Source organism: Halichoerus grypus, chromosome 10, assembly GCF_964656455.1.
Source record: "Halichoerus grypus chromosome 10, mHalGry1.hap1.1, whole genome shotgun sequence".
NCBI classification, from domain to species: domain Eukaryota; kingdom Metazoa; phylum Chordata; class Mammalia; order Carnivora; family Phocidae; genus Halichoerus; species Halichoerus grypus.
In genome coordinates, this window is record NC_135721.1 from 59,384,121 (window position 1) to 59,406,712 (window position 22,592).

General features: G+C 36.8%; 1 protein-coding gene across 3 annotated transcripts in view; it reads right to left on the reverse strand.

The window, feature by feature from the left end:
* Positions 1-22,225, reverse strand: part of PAPOLG (poly(A) polymerase gamma) — a 31,077-nt gene extending 8,852 nt beyond the window's left edge. For 2 of the 3 annotated variants that reach the window (XM_078056524.1, XM_036077010.2), the window contains exons 1-13: positions 21,975-22,210; positions 18,919-19,080; positions 16,709-16,775; positions 12,959-13,040; positions 12,618-12,727; positions 10,892-10,945; positions 9,010-9,121; positions 6,755-6,844; positions 4,415-4,553; positions 3,501-3,573; positions 2,613-2,733; positions 2,214-2,298; positions 1,766-1,819 (exon numbers count right to left, since the gene is read on the reverse strand). In XM_078056524.1, the coding sequence (XP_077912650.1) occupies positions 1,766-1,819; positions 2,214-2,298; positions 2,613-2,733; positions 3,501-3,573; positions 4,415-4,553; positions 6,755-6,844; positions 9,010-9,121; positions 10,892-10,945; positions 12,618-12,727; positions 12,959-13,040; positions 16,709-16,775; positions 18,919-19,080; positions 21,975-21,991 (1,166 nt within the window). In that variant the 5' untranslated portion in view covers positions 21,992-22,210. Of the gene's footprint in view, positions 1-1,765; positions 1,820-2,213; positions 2,299-2,612; positions 2,734-3,500; positions 3,574-4,414; positions 4,554-6,754; positions 6,845-9,009; positions 9,122-10,891; positions 10,946-12,617; positions 12,728-12,958; positions 13,041-16,708; positions 16,776-18,918; positions 19,081-21,974 lie in introns of all 3 variants that reach the window. The other variant, XM_036077009.2, reaches the window with a different exon arrangement.
* Positions 22,226-22,592: the final 367 nt, after the last annotated feature.

Here is a 22,592-nt window from a genome sequence, read left to right on the forward strand (position 1 = left end):
CATCAGGTTTCTGCAACTCTGTTTTCTATCTAAGAAATGTAACTACTGTCAGCTATTATATTAACTTACAATGATTTCATGAATTAGAAAGAATAACTACAAGGACATTTTTACATCATTCAAACACTTGAAAACGCTTACACATTATAATTGTATGTGCTTCAACAGCACATATATGGAACACCGAGTTACTGCTCAGTGTTATCTAAGTGAGAAGTTGGCAAACTTTTTCTATCAAGGGCCAGACAGTAAATATTTTAGGCTTTGTGGGCCAGTTTCTGTTGCAACTATTCAACTCTGCCATATAGCTGGAAAGAGGCCAGACAATATATAAATGAGTGAGCATGACTGTATTTCAAGAAAACTTTCACTTAAAAATTTTTTAAAGTTAATTTTTTTAGTAATCTCTATACCTAATGTGGGGCTCAAACTCACAACCCCAAGATCAAGAGTCACATGCTTGTTGGACTGAGCCAGCCAGGTACCCCCTCAATAAAACTTTATTTTTAAAAACATGTGGCAAACTAGATTTGGCCCAGACCATAGTTTCCCAATTTCCAATCTAGACAAATGAAATATTCTTTTTTTTTTTTAAAGATTTTATTTATTTATTTATTTATTTATTTTTATTTTTTTAAAAGATTTTATTTATTTATTTGACAGAGAGAGACACAGCGAGAGAGGGAACACAAGCAGGGGGAGTGGGAGAGGGAGAAGCAGGCTTCCCGCCAAGCAGGGAGCCCGATGCGGGGCTCGATCCCAGGACCCTGGGATCATGACCTGAGCCGAAGGCAGACGCTTAACGACTGAGCCACCCAGGTGCCCCAGATTTTATTTATTTATTGAGAGCGAGAGAGTGAGAGCGCCCATGTGTGAGTGGGGGAGAAGCAGAGGGAGAGGGAATAAGCAGACTCCACACTGAGCGTGGAGCCCACCCAATGAGGGGCTTGATCCCAGGACTCTGAGATCATGACCTGAGCCAAAACCAAGAGTCAGATGCTTAACCAACTAAGCCACCCAGGTGCCCCTACAAACGAAATATTTTGTTTTAGTGACAGGATTTTTTCAGTGTCTCTTTAATTATCAATAAAATAATAAGCACTAAACTTTGGAAGTGAAAATAAGACAGTATCGTGTTTTCCCTTTCCAGAGGTCAGACCTGAAAAAAGCACAACCATTTCTGGTGGCCTAATAGCTCCTGCCTGATAGAGTTAGGGACATCAGTACACTGGAGGCAGAGGGAATGAATTTGGATTTACAATAAAGAATGCACTGCTCCTTGACCAAAAAGGCCTCTCTTATCTGCTGACAGAAGCTTTTATGCCACTAATCTCCTAAATTAAAAGAATATAAAAAATGTCTTTTCCTTCTAGTTTTGATGGGGAAACATGATGGCAAGGATGGAAAATCCTGTAAGAGGCTAGGTATCAGAATCATTCAAAATGCCTCACAATTTTGCGTAAATCTGAGAGGTGGCAAAAGGCAAAGAATATACATATACCCTTATTTTATGTTACTTCTAAATCTGAACCATTAATTTGACAGCACTTCTTAAACACTGATGCACTGTACAACAGTCACCAAACACATGATGTCATGTACACCAAACACTGATGTCATGTACAACAGTCACCAAACACATGATGTCATGTACACCAAACACTGATGTCATGTACAACAGTCACCAAAATGTTTTATAAGTGGCAAAGCATCATAAAAATCTTATCACCACAGAGGAAGTATGCAACTTGAATATCATTCTTACCACTCTAGATGGTTTTCTTCTGTTGATGCACTGGCAGTCAATACTATATAATGTCTATGAAGAATTTTTAGCAACAATCGGGGGTGGGGGGGGGGAAAAAGCCAGAAACACTGTTAGGGTCTGCTTTTCCAACATTACTTTTTCTTTCTTTCTCCTACTGAACAAAAGAACCAATGCAGGCACACAGCTTATGAAAATTAGAACATGCTCTGATTTTTCACAAAATTCTAGACCCTACAATTAAAAACAATTCACTAAAAACAAAAACCACTAATACCGGGTTAGATACTACTAGAATACACAAACTCATCATTTAGGATTTCTGCTAAGCTATTCTCTACCTCACTTGAAATATAAGTGACAACAGTCACCCATAATATATTAACTTTGTAAGTTTAACATTCTTCTTTAAACACACACACACACAAAATGCAAAATTTCCAAATACCTATACTTTTGAAAAAAATTTGGTGGCTCAAGTAGTTTGGACCAGTCTGATTTCCCTTGAAGGATTTCATCTGTGACTGCAAGACCTAAATTAAAAACAAGAGAGAGACTGATTTTGAAAACTGGCTATTTTGTTAAAGCTCCTGTATCACTCTACCCCCAAACCTCTAACCCTACCAAACTCTTGAGTAAAAAAAAAAAGTAAATTTATTTCTCAGAACACAAAAATCAATTTCAAACAGATTGGGCTGGCTCCATTTTGGACTTAATATTATATTTTGGAAAACCAATTACTGAAAGAATACATACATATTTGAAAGAATTTTTAGAAATAACAGGCATAACTGCACTTTAAACTGTTGTAAATCAAAAATTCGTGGGAAAGGACCAACAGGTTTACCTTGTTTAAATTCTTCTACCATTACTGTTCGAGTTGAGGTGGACACATTATACGTAGAATTCTGCTGTGGGTAGGCAGGGGTGATTATGGGCATGAGATGATACCTATCTGATGGATTTACCTGTGAAATTAGAAGCAGAATAATTGATCTATTCTCCTATTTCAGTTGTCCTCACTTCATTTCCCCAAAAGTCTGAAGAATATGAAATATAAATTTAATACTACATTTCCTCAATTCTAAGAAGTACATTTTCTCTCCCCAGCTACACTTATTTCTGAAGTCAGATATGTCTGATATTCAAAGGCAACTCTGTAGAAGTTTCTTTTTCCTCTGAAAAGCTGTTAAACTGATGGTGCATCTTATAAACAATGGTCTTTTAGAACCAAGAAAATACAGTATCATAGCTGCAAAAAGCATTATTAATCCAATGGTTCTTAATCCTCTTTCTGCATCTGCTCAACGGGTAACTTCCCATAGGTAACTCAGAGGAATAAGCACTCACTCTAAAAGCAAATTAAAATGCAGGGTGAGAGTTATGCTAGCTTAGAACCACGAGTCTGCTCTAAATTACACTGCAAAGTAAATCTTTTATATACTTCAGCACTTTATTAGTAGTAACTAATTACTTATAAGACAGTTTTTAACAGTGGATTATGACATTTTGGTTGATACACCCATTCATCTATTCTTATATGGGTGATTTTTAATGACATAACATTTGGATCAGAATTTGAGATACAAATCATCTGCACCAAAAAACAGCAGGTAGAAGGAAAGAACTATAGCTATACAAAGGAAGATGAGCAGGAATAAGAATTATTTTTAGATTACAGTTTAGAGAATTGTCCTTTTCCTAAAAGGTTTAATTTCAATAATAAGTCACATACCCGAGGATCCCAAACAGGCAAATTCAAATTGCTTTCTTCTGGTTGCTTCAGCAGCACAGGATTTGGCCACTCCCTAACATGAATAAGGCAAATTAATTCACATAGGACCTCACTTCGGAAACTAGATGAAATGTAAAATCATCAGACTCTCTTTTAATTTTCATAGAGCAAACATTGTGGATGGGTATTTGGTATTGAAAAAAACAAATGGGCAAGGGACGGAAGTATACAAAAGAAAAAGCTGCTTATTTTAAAATGTGTCTTCTGAAAGGGAAAATACTGTTTAGCCCATTAAGCTGTAGCTAATTTAAATCTGAATTTTCCAGGGGCACCTCGGTCCCTCAGCCAGTTAAATGTCTGACTTGTTTTCGGCTCAGGTCATGATCTCAGGGTCATGGGACTGAGCCTGGCGTCAGGCTCTGCACTGGGCATGGAGCCTGCTTAAGATTTTCTCTCTCTCCCTCTGCCCAGCCCCCACTCTCTAAAATAGATAGATAAATCTTAGAAAAAAATTTGAGTTTTCCCCTTCTATTTGCTTTCATGGATTTAACTCTGATAATTTAATAGCAGCAAGAGCTAACTTTACTGAAAATACTAATAAATCCACATAGTAGCTATGATTATCACCTCCATTTTACATATGAGACATTAATCTATATGTAGCTAGTAATCAGAGCCAAATCTATTGCGACCACTCTCAAGCTAAAAGCCTACATTTACAGACCCCTCCCAACCCCAGAAGAAAGCGCCATCTGGTGTCTCATCATTGTCTCAAATTTGATGTCTTTAAACTTTTAACTTAAAAGGAATGTTAAGACAACAGAGAAAGTCTATGTGTATCTCTTAAATTGCCAAACGAACTTACATAAAGGCAGAAGTTAGGAAATAGTTAAAGTATGCATATGAATACTTACCACTTGGAAAAAACTAAAAAGAACTTATGAACTAAAGTGGAAGCCGCTGCATTTGGATATAATTGGCAAGTTCTTGCAACTAGCATGGCCCACGAGACACCACCAAGGAATCCCAGCATGTTGGAATAAATACCACGTCCTAGAAAGTTAATATATCTGTTAATTATTGTTAGGATCTACTATCCGTGACATTCAACTATAAGGAATAGGATAACTTAGTTCCTAAGACTATTGCTTAGTTAGCTTTTCCCCTCTGGAAATAACATTATACAATCAATAAGCAGACCTTCATGCTAGGTCCACAGTTTTATTAGTAAACCATGAACTGCATCTTATCCCCCTACTTCACCAAAACAGACACCTCAGTTCCCTGCCTCAGTTCTGACTGCCCAACTGGGCTCTATTGATATAACACTGGAATTTCCCCCTTTTCAATAGCTATGGTTGAGAAAGAAATGAAAGGAAGGAGGAAAGATATCTGGAGGGTCTACAAGTAGGAAGAATAAACATTTCATTAGTAATCATATTCATGGGCATTTTAAAATCAAGTGTAAAGCTGGACTAACTTCAGTATTTTGCAGAATTTGGATACCTCTTCGAAAAGTAAAATACACCATTGATATTATTCATTTCTCTTAAATTGTTTCTTACAGTAATCTATAAAAAAGTATTACCATATTTCATCAAACCTATTAGATCCTCAATTACATAATATAGCATTACTTTATGTCCCACTAAGCAAGAAAAGATACAAAATGTCAATTTCAGATATGTTAAATGTGTAAAATGTGCATCTAAGAATTGACAAGACATAATATTTAATTCAATCTGTAAGTCAAGAAAAATTGTGATATCCCTTTCTTGCAAATTACTTTATCCTGACTATACAAGGTAACTGAACCCAAGGATAAATCCTACTTGTCTAATGTCTTTTTGGATGCGTACTTCCAATATGGTAGCCACAAGTCACATATAGCTTTTTTTTTTTTTTGGTAACAGCTTTATGGAGATACCATTCACACAGCACAGGATTCATCCATGTAAAAGGTTAAAAATTAATGGCTTTTAGTATATTCACAGAGTTGTGTAACCACCACCATAATCAATTCTGGAACACTTTTATCACCCCAAAGAGAAACCTTTAACAGTCACTCCCCTCCTACTTGTTCCCAATCCTCCCAGACCTAGGCAAGCACTATTCTTCTATCTTTTATAGATTTGCCTATTCTGGACATCTCATATAAATAGAATTTACTTCAGTCCTTTTTATTGCCAAGTAATATTCCATATTATGGATGTATCATCAGTTTATGAACATAAGGTTGTCTCTACTTTTTGACTATTATGACTAGAATGCTATGAATATCTGTGCACAATTTTTTTTAAAGATGTATTTGAGAGAGAACAGTGTTTGAGAGTGGGGGTGGGGCAGAGGGAGAGAAGCAGACTTCCCCTGAGTGTGGAGCCCAAAGCAGGGCTTGATTCCAGGACCCAGAGATCATGACCTGAGCCAAATCAAGAGTCTGATGCTTAACTTTCTGAGCCACCCAGGCACCCTGTGTACAAATTTTTGTGTGGACATATGCTTTTACTTCTCTGAGATTCTGTTTAATTTTAAATTGTAATTTAATTTTAAAATTCAGTTCCTTGGTTGCACATTTCAAGTGCTCAATAGCCACATGGTTACTTTTTGGATAGCACAGATATGAAGTATTTCCATCATCACAAAAAGTTTTATTGGAGAGTACGTTTTAGACTATGTAAAACCTGGTGCCGGAAGTATAGTACTACTTAAATGTAGTTACAAATAATAGAAAATGAGCTGTGCCAGCTCAGGATTGGGCCTTTTATGAACCATATGCTACGTATATATATAAATTAGTTCCAGCCTTTATTAGAAAAGTGTCACAACGTAAAAATAAAAAGAAGTTGAAACTATCACTGTAGGTTCTTCATTTAATAAATTTACCGAATACCTACTACAAGCTACATGCTACTGGTAATGGGGAGACAAAGATGAATGAGATGGTCCTGCCCACAGAGAACGTGAAGAACAGTGAGGGTTTCACTCTTCCAGTTCTAACTCATCCTGACTGCTTGGCTAAAACCTGAGATGGGAAGTCAGGAGGTTTAGTTTTCAACCAAGGAACAAGGAGGTAGAGTCACACATCAGAGCATCATAACCACTGTACCTGAAAAAGAAACAGGATTCTCCAAAATCTACTGGACCTCAATCCCCAACAGAATTAATAGGCTCAGGAGTTTCCATATGTGCTTCTATCATTAGCAACTGAAAACTGTAATTTTATAATGCAAGCTTAAAAGATGTGGGATACTTACGTTTTGCCCATAATTTGACTGCTCTTAGGGTGAGTCTAAAAGTTTCTTTATTTGGCACTAAATGCAAAATTTCATCAGTAACTCTACATCCTGAAAAAGATAAAGCATTCATTTTTCATTATGCAACAAAATCTAGTTAATTCAGACACCCTTCTAATTTCCAGACTCTCAAATGCTGAAACTATCAAAGATAATAAAATGTGGGCCATTTTCTCTATGTATTTGAAATTTAGCACATAGATGAGAAATTACTTTGCTTTTAAAGAATTAAAAAGTGCACGGGTAATGTAATTCAATATTAAAATAAGAGATGGATCTGAATATCTTTAGCTTTCTTCACCATTTATCTTTACTGTTAATCAAATGTCCCCAACTTATAAAACTGTTATTGCTTTAACATACACCTTATTTCACAAATACTGTGATTTACTGTTGTACTCTGAAAGTACAATAAAAATGCAATGATAAAAGATGCTACAAGCCAGTGTTTTGTTCTCAAAGTGCAGTCTTGGACCCTTGGGAATGCTAGGTTAACCTTTTTTTTTTAAGTTTGTCAAACCTATTTTTATAATAACAATAAAACTTTGCCTCTTTACTGTGTTAACATTTGCATTAACGGTGCAAAAGCAGTGGTGGGTAAAAACTGCTAGTACCAAAGCTTTAACAACAAATTGTACTATTAAACAATTACCTTCACCACCACACATTTGAAGTTAGAAAACAGGAGAGGGGCCCATCCAATGTTTGAGCAAGTTTAAAGAAAGCTGAACTACCTGTTTTTTTCAAGGAACACCAGTTTTACTTAGAAGAATCCTAAAAAATGAACAAAGTGAGTCCCTCATTTTAAGGAAAACAAATGACAAAACTTGTTACCAATAATAAAATTTGAGCTTTCGGTAAAAATTAGAATTTTGGACAACTAGTATCTGCTACTGTGAGCCTGACAGCTTTCCAATATGTAAAGACTTTTCTGATGAGATTGGTGGTGATATTAATGAATGTGATTTTCCTGGATATTTTATAATGAAATGTGTGTTAACATTTTGAAGATCCAAATAACTTTGTGAACCAGTAATTTCCAAATGACTAAGGCTTGCTAGTACAAAATCATGTATGGGTAAAAGATCCATTCAAAGAATAAGACAGACCAATAGATTTTAATGTAAGAATATAAAAAGTTAATTGATGTGGTTTTAGATCCGATATTCAAATTAACCTTTAAAAAACACTTTTACTCACCAATAAAAAGGAACAAACTTCTGATATATACTACAAACATGGACAAACCTCACAAACACTATGCTAAGTGAAAGAAGCCAGACACAAAATACCACATATTGCATGATCTCACTTACATGAAATGTCCAGAAAAGGCAAATCTATAGACACAAAGTAGAACAGTGGCTGCCTAGGACTGGGGGTTGGAAAGGAGAATGACTGTAAATGTGTAAGAGGGATCTTTTGAAGATGATGAAAATGTTCTAAAATTGGATTGTGGTGCACAACTCTGAATATGGTAAAGACTACAGAACTGTACACCTAAAAAGAACAAATTTTATGACACGTAATTATACCTCAATAAAGCTGTTGAAAAGAAAAAAGATATTGTCACTGGTCAAGTTTTGCTGTATTATCAAAGAATATCCACAGTTTTCTGAAAAAGCTATTAAAATTCTCCTCCCTTCTCCAATTATGTATCTTTAAGAGGTCAGATTCTTCCTGTGCTTCAATCAAAACATTACAAGAAATTAACTGAAAAAACAGATAGGAGAATCTAGCTATCTTCCATTAAGTCAAAGAGATTTGCAAAAATGCAAAAAAAAATGCCATTCTCACATAAAAACTATTTATATTCATTTAGAATGGGTTTCTTATTTTGAAATAAATACTTTAAAATTTCCTGTTTTTATTTCTAATATGGTATATATTGACAGATATTCCACATAAAATCTAAAATCTATTGATAGATTCCACATAAATGGAAGATCTTTGGGGTCCTCAATAAATTTTTAGAGCGCAAAGGGGTCCTGAGACCATTAAGTCTGCGCACCATTACTACAAACATAAACGTTTCAAATAAATGCATGTCTTTTAAAATGCCTAAATGTGGTCAGATTATCTATATAAAGAAAATCACATCATTTTTAGCTGAGTTAATCCAAGTCCTTAAAAAGTCCATTAATAGTTCTGCAAAAAAGATCTCTTTGTCTAATTGTTTTCAAGCAGATATCTGAGATTTTTTTTTAGAAGCTTACCATTTAGGCTGCGAATACACCTTATATCAAGGCTTCTCAGTCGAGAGTCGTCTCTTAGATCTAAATTATCTGATATGGTTTGAATTGCCAGTCTTGCAAAGACTAGATCAATCTTTGGAAAGATGCAAAAAAAGAGAAAAATATTACTTTTTCTCCTTCTAGTCCATTCTCCGCACCCCCCACCCCAACCTCAAAAGTATAAAGTTCTAATTATTAGTTTGGGAAGTTCTACCAAAACTTAAAAAAGCTTATGTAGGCAATCTCACATGGGAAAATCACTGCAAAGTTTTGTGAGGGTAATTAAATTTGCAAATTAAGGGAAAGCATTTTAATTTTAGCATATATGCCAAGCATTAAAAAGAACATCAAAATCTTATGAATGAATTTCTAGATAAAGATGGCAGATCCAACACACATTTACATTCACTCCCTCTTGAAACCCCACTAAAATATCAGTAACAATTCATTCTGTTTTTTATTTAGTTTTGTTTTTAAAGGCATATTCCACTAGGACGAAGGGACTAAAAGGAGACAACAGCAAAAACTATGGAAGCAGATGGATAAGTGGTAACAGACTTAGCAGATTTAAGAAAGCAGAGATAAAAAATATTCTATCCAGGAAAGAAGGATAGGAGGCTGTAAATAAATACATACATAAATAGAAAGGAACACTTAGAAAAATAACAAAGTTATTCTTAGAAATTAAAAATATGACAGCAGAAATGGAAAACAATAGGAAGCTTGAAAGAGGAGAAAACCCCCACAAGCAGAAGAAAAATATAAATATGTGGTGGTCCAATATACAGAAAAAAGAGAGAAAACAAAGGCAGGAAATCCAATAGAATTCAATACAATTTCCAAGAATGGAAGGACAGGAATTTCCAAAGTGGAAGAGGACTACTAAGTGCCTAGCATATTTAGTTGAAAAGACACATACCAAAGTACATTACCATGAATTTTACAACTATGAAGCCCAGGAATAAAAGATCATATTAAGTGTCTAAAGAGACAAAACAGATCACGAAGGACGAGAAATCAAAATGGCATCACATTTTCAACACAGCATGAAAGGTAGAAGAAAATGAAGCAAAGCCCAAAATTCTGAGATACATTTCCCACCTAGAACTCTATACTCAGCCAAACTATTATTTTGGTGTGAGAACCAAATAAAGACATTTTTAAACATGCAGGATCTCAAAAATATGTGCTCTTTCTCAGGAAGCTAGTGGATGAGTGCCACTAAAATGACAGTAAGTCAAAAAAGAAGAGAAATCCCAGGATGATAGTAAAGGAAGATCCAGGAGGCCAGCTGGTTATCCTTCATGGAGAACAATCGGTGTGGAATCCTACATGTGAGAAGACTCATGTATTTTTTTCAAGATGATAATGACAGAACACCCGAGAAATCTAAATCTATTTAGAGGAGATTCAGACAGCTAGCAAAGACTGACTTTGAATTAGTGTTAAGTATAAAAACCAAGCAAACAAAATGCAAAACAATTATTAACTCCCAAGAAACAAAATGCCACAAAGAATGATAATTTAGTATACTCTGTGCTCAGTTTTGAACATTATTTATAAGATCATAATAATGTAAACACTGAATATTGCTCCAATCAAAATTATAACATAATTATTTTAGATTATAGGAATAAGAAGGGTGTATATAAAAATCATGGGGTAAGGATGGAAGCTGGTTCATTTTCCACAGTGAGAAGTCAATAGATACAGGAGAAAGAAAGGTGAGGAACTATTTAAAAACTATTTGATTCTTTAAAATATGTGTCTTTGTCAGTCTGATTTTAAAAAAAACAAAACAAAACTGAAAAAAGCCTTATGTATTAATTCAGTTGCAAAGTCAGAAAAAATATTAAACACTTACTTCAATTCCATCAAATTCAAATTTTATAACAGGTACAAAGGCATCTTCTACAGCCTACAAAAGAGGACAAGAATTAGAACATATAAATAATCCTTTATTTATTTTTTAAAAAATTTTATTTATTTGTCAGAGAGAGAACACAAGCAGGGGGAGCGGCAGGCAGAGCAGGCAGCGGGAGAAGCAGACCTCCCGCTGAGCAAGGAGCCCGATGTGGTACTCGATCCCAGGACCCCAAAGGCAGACTCTTAACTGACTGAGCCACCCAGGCGTCCCTAAATAATCCCTTAAAGGTATAATCCTTTCTCTATCCTTCCTAACTGCCAATAATGTGAATACCTTTGCTAAAAAGTGAAAATGTTCTTGGTCTCACATTCCAAATAAGTGCTTCTACTCTGTGATTGTGTTATTTAAGATACAGAAAATGTCATGACAGTGGTGATCTAATTTATTACCCTCCTAAAAATATTCATCAGAAACTGGCAGGCAGAACTGCTATCACCTGGGTACTTACTATTTGTTGAGATTAAATTGAAAACTGATTATTTACAAAGAGCGCTAGTATTGGAAATTAAAATATAATCAGAGCTCATGATTAATCCATTAAAAAAATTCAATCAATGTAATTTAGATTTAGTAGAAATGTCATCTTTCTCAGCTTTCCTTAATCCCCCAACCTAACAAATTCTTAACCTCCTTCTCCATTCCCAGATGCCCAAATAATGCAGATCCTTTCAACTTCACCTTACCCTAGCACTTCAGATTGTATTAAAGCTATGTTTGTTTAGTTCTCCTAATCCCTCCCTCCCAGAAACCATGTCTTGTTCACTATTGTATTTGTGCAACTAAGAACAGTATCTGACATATCACTGGTGCTGAAATTTCATTTGCTGAATGAATGGCTAGATATGCCCAAAGAGAATGACTAACTGAATCTTACACATATTAACAGCTATCATTTGATATGCATCAACCACTCATCAAATATTATAGTCAATGTTTATGTCAATTATCTCATTGATCCTCAGAAAAACCTTCTAAAAAGTTATCACTACATCTCCATCTTAACAGCTTTGAGGAAACTAGGCTCAAAGAAAATAGGTAACTTAAAATCTAAGAGCTAATATGTGGTAGATTCTAGATTCAAACCCAGATCTGTATTAACTATAAATAAAGCCCATGTTCTTAACCATCTGTTATTTTAATGATACAGCAACTTCTTTTTTTTTTTTTTTTTAAAGATTTTATTTATTTATTTGACAGAGAGAGACACAGCGAGAGAGAGAGCACAAGCAGGGGGAGTGGGAGAGGGAGAAGCAGGCTTCCCGCCGAGCAGGGAGCCCGATGCGGGGCTCGATCCCAGGACCCTGGGACCATGACCTGAGCCGAAGGCAGACGCTTAACGACTGAGCCACCCAGGCGCCCCGATACAGCAACTTCTTAAGAAATATTTCAATAGGGGCGCCTGGGTGGCTCAGTCGTTAAGCGTCTGCCTTCGGCTCAGGTCATGGTCCCAGGGTCCTGGGATCGAGCCCCGCATCGGGCTCCCTGCTCGGCGGGAAGCCTGCTTCTCCCTCTCCCACTCCCCCTGCTTGTGTTCCTTCTCTCACTCTGTCTCTGTCAAATAAATAAATAAAATCTTTAAAAAAAAAAAAAGAAATATTTCAATAATCATAAGCCCAAACTTTTGTTAACGAGTTCAAAATATTAAATACCAGAGGATACTTACTCTTAAGTTTCTAATGCCATCTTGATGTTTCAATTTTTCAAAAAAAGACTGAAAAAAATCAGATCTCTCCACATGTCTTGGAGCTACACAAAGTGCATCAATGTCAGCTCCTGCAAATCAAAGTATTTCTAATTAAGACTATATTAAGTATGTATTACATTTTTGTTAAAACATAAAAACATTATGTACAGAAGAAAATATGTAAGATGAATACAGGAAAATGTTAACAATGATTAGCTCTGAGTAGTGAGATAATGTTTTTTCTTCTGTACTTCTAATTATGAATAACAAATAAGAGCTTGTTATTGAAAGTTCTTATCAGAACACAGAAAAGCAGTTACCTTTCGTGTGTACTCCAAGCCTATAGGAGCCAAACGTGAAAATTTTACCACCAACAGTAGCCACAACAGAAGGTGGGAGATTCTAAAATTAAATTAAATTAAATTAAACAAATGACATTCAATTGTTGAAATTATTTAGCATAAAAATTGCCTAAATACTACCAATATATACTGTATTTGTCAACTTTGGGAAATTGAGATTTCTGAAATACTTCAGAGCTCTTTGGGCTGCAGCTTGAAGTAATGAGAGTATTCCCAGAGGGAAGACAAAACAAATTCAAGCCTACTATACATGCATACATCTCTCTTAAGAAAAACATTTTTTATCACTTGACCCTACTCATCCCCTTCCAATTGCGTGTCTTTGGCTCCATCATTCTGAAGTCACCACGGAACTCGTAACTACCAAACTAATGCACTTTCAGCTCTCTATAGTATCATACACTTAACTCATTACACTTCCCCATTATTTTTGTGACAAATATGCTTAATTTCTTGATTGAATTTCTGCAACCTTTCTGCAAGAAAGTGGTCATCCTGACATGACCTCCTTATGAGAGGTAATCTAACATCTTTAATGAAATTTTTTAGACTGTACCAGAATTATAAGGCTACTCTTTACCTCTCTCTGGAGCCAATTCCAACTTCCCATCAGGTATTTTCACTCAGACATTTTGATCCACTCCAATATTCATGCTTAAAACGAAATATTCTTCCTATGATAAACCAGGTATCCCTTCTGATTTCTCTCTGTTCTTCATTTTCCATAATACCTATACCTGTAGTCATACTCTTCTTGGCTTACCAATTCTTAACTTATATCCCTCACATGTTACCTCCTTTCTATTCAACTACTATGCCCTTAAATCTAGGCTTTAATAGAATCTTAAGCTACCTTCTTGACCTTAGTCTTTATTTTCTCCTATTCCATTTTGTACAAAATTCACATGATGTTTTTACTCTATTATATAATTCTTCTGCTCAAAACTTGCTAATGCATTATTCTTCTCTGACTACTAAGGTAAGGATCCTTGGATCCTGAGAATCTCCACAATAATGCTCTTATGGATCTTTCTTGCCTTGTCTCCTCATCTTCCCTTTTGAAGCTCCAACTACCAACATGTTACATAATCCAGTCTCCTTTCCACCGCACTTGCCATTCTCCCTATCTCAAATGCTTGCCCATCCTCTCTGGGTATCTCAATACCACCTGTTTTTTTCAAAGTTCAAAAGTTCCACCTTTTTCATGAAGCATTCTCTGATGATCCCCCATTGCATAACAAGCTCTTTCCCCTCTGTGCTCCTCCACTATTATCTTTAACCTCTTTTATACTACATTTATTATTGACCTTTTTCCCCTGAATACATGTCCCATCTCTTCAACTGTATTTAAATTCCTTGAAAATGAGAACTGTGTCTACTATTTCTCTTATTTTTTTAATAATGCCCAGTGCAAGTTTCAAAGAATATCCGTTGATTAACTTGAATGAAATTATCTATACAACAGGATATTCTGTTTGTTACTTACTCTGTTTAATGGATATTAATGTTTAAGATTACCACACGATTTTAGAGCTAGAAAGAAGTCTGTAAATTTATTAATATGAATCAAAAGAATAGAGAAGATAGGATCTTTTGGTTTACCTTCCTACTTTCTATTTTAGTTTACTTTCCTACTTTGAAAAGCTAGATTCTTGCATGATTTATGAGAAAGTGATACACCAGAGTAAAATATTTTCATCACAAACCACAGTATTTAACTAAAATGATGTTTGAGTTCTAGATGGTTTATAGCTTAAATATCCCAACTGTATGTGGAACAGTCAAATGATCTTTGATCTAACTCAAATTCTTATGATATTTTCCGAACTAAAATATGCATAAATAAAAGGAATAGTTGATACAGAAAATGAAAAAAAAAAATTGCTTTATCCACGCAGTGGAAGATGTCAAAACCAATTAAAAAATTTTTATAATGAGCTATTTTATTCACTTTGCTTAAAAAAAGAAATCCAAATTATGGCAAAGTCTTTCATTTTTATACCTAGAAATTAAATGTAAACCAGTGATTGCTTTTTGCAGATTTAAGTATTAATGTGAGTAAAATGGGAGAAAAAGCAATTTAATAAAAACAAAAAACAAAAAAACTTTTGACCTTGAAACAGAATACTACTGGATTTTTCTGTTAACTGCGAAGAAACTGTGAAGAAAATTAGGTACATCTCTCAACAAATTAATATAGCCTCTTTTGTGAATAATAATACTTGATTTATCTCAAATGCATTCTAGAATAGGGATGGAAGCAAAGAACTTGGCACAACCACAATATTTGACATGAACACCACACAGTAAGTCATAAAGCTTGTTAACTATGATTTTAAAATAATTCTAGCAAGTTGAGTATTTGGTTTGCACACCCATAATAATTATGGGCTGATCAGAGAGGGATAACAGATTCCTTTAACATTTATTTAATGCCTGAGCTCTGTCCTGAGATTATGTAGGTGACCAAGACAGGTCTTTTTCTTATGGAGCTGATCACCTAGTAGCAGAAAAACAAACATGAATTTTTTTTGTTACTCATGACTAGCATTTCACCTGCTCAGAATTCAACTTATCTGAAAATCTCAACTACTGATAACCCTGAGAGTTCAGAAATGAGTCAGATAGCTGTTTGGCAGCAAAAGTAAACAACATAAAGACCATTTATTTAAACCCAATGACTGCAGACTTAGCAGAGTCCCATGACCTTATTCTGAGTCCATGGTTGAAAAAAAAAAAAAAACAACACAAAACAATTTTAAACATATACCATAGGTACAGAAAGAAATACTAAAATTTACAATAGAAAGAATTCTAACAGGTGCTTATCTAATTTCTAAATCCAGGCAGATTAAGGATCAGAAAGAGTTTACAGAGAGACACACTGACTGCTTTAATATATTAACTTTCAGCTAATTGTTAAGGGAAAGACGGGAAAACTATAAAAATTATAAAAACCAAACAAAAACTTAAAATACAACAGTCTGGGCCACTCAGTGAAGGGGCAAATAGTATCACCACTTGCACACACCCTATTTCAATTTAGTACAGCCAATAAAATAATATTCAGTGATGATTCTCAGACATATGAAAATTCAATTACATTCAAAATACTCTAAGAAAGTAAGAAAAATGTACTTATTTTAGAAGAAAAATAGTTAAGCTCCTGGAGGGGAAAAAAGTTGCATAATTATAAATTAGGATTTGCAAACTCCTATGTCTCAGGGGTCAGGCAAGTATGCAAAGGTAAGGTATACATAAGAAACACAGAAACTGACTGATAAATGACAGGTGCTGTGTCAGACAGAGAGCAGGCATTGGTGGGGCCACAAGGCAATGGAGGGCAGGAGCCCAAATCCATTCAAACCTCTTCCTGCCTTGCACAAAGGTAGGCCCAATGTTGCCAGATCTGGTATTTCACAAGATGTCTGAAATCTGGCTTTTAAAGTAAAATCCCTTGATATTTAAATTTTGGTAAACTACATGTAATTCAAGCAGGAAATCTATGTAGAATTGTAGCTAGACACTGGGGTAAATTCTCATTTATTTATCTCGTTATCATTATTTAGAGACTCAACTGTCTAGACCAATTCATTACCAAGTATACCAAAAAGGCTATTTCAGATTATTCTCAACTCCTGCATCTTATTACTAGGACTAATGAAGAGGACATAATGAAAGTGAATTCAATGTAGTTTAGAGCCTTACCTTACTCTCACTGACATCAGAAATCCATTCTTTTACTAAATTGTTCAATTTACCAAGAACAACAAGCCTATAATAAAAAATAACATGCTTTAGGTTAAAACTAAGAAAACCCAAAAACAGTATTTAAAAAAGTAGTTAAACATACAGGCAGAACCTTAATGTTGGTGTTAGAGTAAAAGCACATTATACATGGGCTAATGCTGTCACATCTATTGATACATGGCACATCTCTTTGACATTCTTAGGTCCCTAAGAGTTCCAAAGAAATGATAAATGTGATGATAGTATTTTGGTCTTTGAGCTATTCTCAAAGTTCAAAAAGCCTAATAAAAAATCAAAATTACCTTCAATAAGTCTGCAGAGGCCAAGTGAATTGTCAACTTTCTTGGCCTTACTATGGAATAAAATCAATTCAATGTGGTGGTAGAGGTTAGCATTCTCTCACCTACAGTCATAGATCTTTGGATAATTAAAATGGGTAAATTAAATATTGGCTAATTTTTATGAAATAGTATCACTTAGTAACAGCAGTTTGGTATTAAACCAAACTTTCAACCAACAGGATATCTAAATCCACATTAAAAAAAGAAAAGTAGAGTTTAGACATCTCAAGGTTAACATATAAAAATGGAATTCTTTTTTTTTTTTTTTTTTTTTAAAGATTTTATTTATTTATTTGACAGAGAGAGAGAGAGACAGTGAGAGAGAGAACACAAGCAGGGGGAGTGGGAGAGGGAGAAGCAGGCTTCCCGCCGAGCAGGGAGCCCGATGCGGGGCTCGATCCCAGGACTCTGGGATCATGACCTGAGCCGAAGGCAGACGCTTAACGACTGAGCCACCCAGGCGCCCCTAAAAATGGAATTCTTGAGATGTCCAAACTTGCTTCTCCCTCAGCCTTCTCTGGGTAATGGAATTCCATCCTTTGAGGTGCTAAGACCCAAAACCTTGGCATCATCCTTAACCTCTCTCTCTCTCACACATATTCCAGTCATTAAACAACCCTACCTTTAAAATATATCCACAACTCTGGGCGCCTGGGTGGCTCAGTTGGTTAAGCGACTGCCTTCGGCTCAGGTCATGATCCTGGAGTCCCTGGATCGAGTCCCGCATTGGGCTCCCTGCTCAGCAAGGAGCCTGCTTCTCCCTCTGACCCTCCCCCCTCTCATGTGCTCTCTCTCTCTCATTCTCTCTGTCTCAAATAAATAAATAAAAAATCTTTAAAAAAAAAAAAAAAAATATATCCACAACTCTACTTCTTATCACCTCCACTGACATCCCCCTTAGTTCAACACCCCCATCCTTTCCTCCCTGGATCCTTATAATAGCCTCCTAACCAGTCTCCTGACTTGTGCCCTTGATCCCTCTTCAGGCTATTCTCAATATAGCAGCCAGAGTGATTGTGTTAAAACATGAGTAAATCATGTCAATCTTCTGCTCAAAAACCTAACAGCTTCCAATTTGACTCACAGTAAAAGCCAAAACTTTTATAGTGACTTAAAGGTCCTAAGTGACCTAGTTCTCCAAGCAACTTCCCACCGCATGTTCTTTAAGCTCATATTCACCTGCTTACTCACTCTGCTCTGGACACCCGGGTTACCTTACTATGTAATTCCTTAAATATACCAGGTACACTCCCACCTCAAACCTTCTGCCTAGAATGCTCTTCCCTCAAATATCTACACAGTTCCCTCTCTCACTTTGAAAATTTTGCTCAAGGGGCGCCTGGGTGGCTCAGTCGTCATTGAGCATCTGCGTTCGGCTCAGGTCATGATCCCAGGGTCCTGGGATGGAGCCCCGCATCGGGCTCCCTGCTCAGCGGGAAGCCTGCTTCTCCCTCTCCCACTCCCCGCTGCTTGTGTTCCCTCTCTCGCTGTTCTCTCTCTGTCAAATAAATAAAATCTTAAAAAAAAAAAGAAAAAGAAAATTCCGCTCAAATGTCAATAAGGCCTTCCAGATAACCTCCACTTCCAGCTTCATTTTTCTCAGCAGCATTTGCCATTTGTAACATTGTATTTATTTTATTTATCTGGCTAATTGTTAGTCTCTTCCCCTAACCTCCACCTAAAATATAAGCTCCAGGAGGGCCAAAATTTCTCTTCATTTTGTCATTTTTTGTATCCCTAGGCAGGGGCATGGGAGGTACTTTATATTTGCAGAATTAATGATTAAATAACATACTGTAAAATATTTTGCATTTTTAAATGACATACCTGTGGTTCAATTCTTCCTCATCTTCAAACACTCCAAAGGGTTTCATGGCATCAATTAATTTCTGTGTGTAAATATGATCAATTTCTTTAGGACATGCCAAACTAATTGGAGAAGTGATTCCATAATGCTTTTGTTGACGCTGGCTGTCCAGCATGGTGTTTCTGTTCAAGAAAAATGAAACAGCAGAAAAAATTTAAAGTATCATATCATACTGATATATTTAATCTCTCAATCCACTCATTAATTTAGCTATCTTAAAAGTTTACTTAGTACTTTGGTTGGGGCAGGCACTTTTTTGGGGGGGGGAAGGGTATTTTGTGTTTATTTTGATGAAGGGCTATTCATACTGCCTCCAGCTTTCATGGTTAGGATGTCTTTTCAAGCCAAAAGCAGCATGTGTTGGCATCAGGACAACTGTGCCAGCACCACTTAGCTCAAATGCAAAAAGCCTGAATGGGAGCTGGGCCAGAGCCACCTCCACTACACCCTGCGGACTTAAGTCAAGTACCATCTATATTCAATCTTTGAAAAGCAGTCAGCCACTTGAAAGAAAGCTCTGAGTAAGAACAATGTTCTTTCCCCCTCAGGAAAGAAACAAAAACATCCCATTAGAAGGTCCTTGTGAAATATCCTGGCTTTTAAAAAGAAATCACAACTAGATTTGTCCTTGAGAAACTTACATTAACATCCTTTGCTCAAATCAGAATTTATAGTCCTAACATTTTGTGACTCTAGTTAATTGTTCTCCACATTTAGATTGGCACCCAGACCATTTTCACACTAAATAACTATCAAATTCTTTACATTTTTATCGGCACAATACAAGCCAACCTCCAAAAGATTCTAGCTTTTATATTTATATTTATATATATATATTATAGTCTTGAATAAAGTACAATCGAATTTCTGAGTTTGGATTTCAGTAATTTCAAAATAAATTTTGGGACCAACATGGGTCGGTAAAACTTTTTATTTTGCTAAGAAAGTAAAGTAAAAATAAATGTACACAATAACCGACTAACCCTACCATCTATCTTCACCATTCAATGTTCAGCACCCTTAACAACAACAGTAAGAATGTAATCTCAAAATATAAAAGAACAGTCTTTTAAATGAATAAATTAGCTCTGTAAACAATAACACGAAAATACAGTAGTGATTGTTTTTGAATTTTAACTGGTCAAAACAGACTTATTGCTACTAAGTTCTCACAGGAAGGCATGCTCTTTAGCTAAAGATTTCATTAGGTAAGGAGAGAGAATCAAACGGAAGATAAAATAGCCTATATATCTTCAGAAATGATTCAAAGAAACAAAAGGGAAACACCAATACTAGCGACTTTAATTTCTTTGTTACTAATTTTCCTGTGGAACAAACAAAATTTCAATTAGCTACTTCAAGGAACTTCTTTTTAAAGATTTAGCTTTTTACCTCTAAGAGAGCTATTTTGGTATTGACTGTGTGTGTTTAAACATGTATGGTAAATGGATGGGACAGACTGATTATATGTGATTATTCAATTAATTTCGACAACAACCCTAAGAGGTAGGTACCGAATAAATGCCATTTTATAGGTTAAGTACCCAAGATCCAAGGGATAGGAAGAGCCAGAATCTGAGCTCCAAAACCCAAGATCTTTCCACCACTCCATTCTCCCTTCAACAAATACCTTTGTTCTGACACTATGATCTTGGGTCCCCCTTTCTTATCTGTATGCTGAAAAAGTTGGCTATCAAAGCTTCCTACCCTACTGGCACTAAAATTCCAAATCTATGGTTCTGAACCTCCCTCATGGGGTTGGGGGGAAGCCAAGCAAAAGAATCCCACATTCCCTTCAACTCATCAATTTCACTTATAAGTAAACACCCTAGAGAAATTCTAGTACAAGTGTACAAGGAAACACGTACAAGAATGTTCACTGCCACACTGTAACATTAAAAACTTAGAAACAACCTCAAATAATCACTATCAGGAAAAGGACTAAACTAGGGTGTATCCCTACAATGGAATACAATACAGTAGTTATTATGAATTAATAAGAATTGAAAATATTAACATGGACAAAGTTCAAAGATACTATGTTGTCTAAAGAAGTTGCAAAATGACAAGTTTGATACTAGTTATAAAAAGCTTAAAAAGAAGTAAAATAATGCCCGTTATTATAGACACTTACATATGTTGTTTTAGCATTTTTAAAAACGCAGCAATAAACATCAAGTTCAGGACTGTGTGGAACTCTGGGGAGGGTGGTGAATGGAATAACAGGAGGTAAGAGAATCCTTAAGACATATCTGTAATGCTTGATTTCTTTTAAATCAAGATATGTATGTACACACACACACCCACACACATATAGGATGTTATGCTTTGGGAGAGATGGATGGTGACTACACAATTGATGCTTATGTTATTCTCTGCATTTTTGTTTAAATTATTTCCTAATAAACCAAAATGTTAGGAGCTACAACAAAATCTTGCCAAGCATGGAAACCGTTTCTGACTTATCAATGTGTGAGCAGGAGGTATAGACCGGTAGATATACTGTGGGCCGATGGGGGAGGCCGGGGGAGGGCGAAAAGATCATAGCTTTTATTAAAAAGAAACGCATGGGCTGGGATAGGTCATTCACTCCTGAAGACCAGGAGACAGCCGGTCGGGAGGGAGGAGGGGGAGGTAGGGGGATGGTATTTGCGCCAATGCAGACAGGAGCAGAGACGGGCTCAGACAGTGTTGGGGGCAGAAGAGTGACCGACAATTTCTCCCCACGGACACCCGCGCCTCTCCCGCCACTCCCTTGTCTGGGGGCGTCCTCCGAGGCGGGACAGGCGAGGGCAGATGGGGGCTCCAGGAGTCCCCGAGTCTGTGCAGGGGTGGCCAGGTGAGCCTCCGGGTGCAGGGGAGGTGCCCTTGCCGACCGGCCAGGAACGGGGAAGGAGACTACTCGGGCGAGCTCCGGGCAGGGCGCGAGGGGCAGGGAACGGACACCGGTCCCGGGCCGACCACCCTAACCCACTCCTCTCCGCCTCGCCCCCAACCGCCGCCCCCCACCACTTACGCAGACATCTCTTTCATCGCTTCCTGCGTCTCCCTCACCGGCGAGTATCGTTCTCTCTGGAGTCAAGTTCTTGCTCTTCCCTTCTCCTCCTGTAGACTTTCCTCCGGTCGCTTGTAGCTCGCTTGCTCGCTCACTTTCTCACTTACTACGGCCGAGGCATCCAACCGAGTAGTGAAAACACCACAAAACCGGCTCTATTTATGACAATACAGCGCGGCCGACGCCAATATGGCGCCGCTTCCCAGCCTGCCCCTCGCCCGCTGCGGCCCCGCCCCTGGAGGCCTGGACCCGCCCTCGACCCCGCCCCCTCCTCCTTTTGGTCCCGGGAGGCTCCGGTGGTCCCGCCCATGGGCGGGGGCACAGGCTCCGGCTGCAAACGCCGGTCGGAAGGAGCGTTTTGTACCCTCCTTTGTCCGTGGGACTGTCAATCCAAGCAAACCGCTTGGAATGTAATTAGGAACATATTTTCCTTGTTTCACTAATGAAAGACTATATTTTTAAAAAGATCACGACCTTGCCTAGCAAATACTAGTTTAACTCTTCCGTTATCCTACATCTTTAATTAGTCATAATCATACGTAATCAATCCACTCGTGGAGATTCTGTCGTGATAGGGTC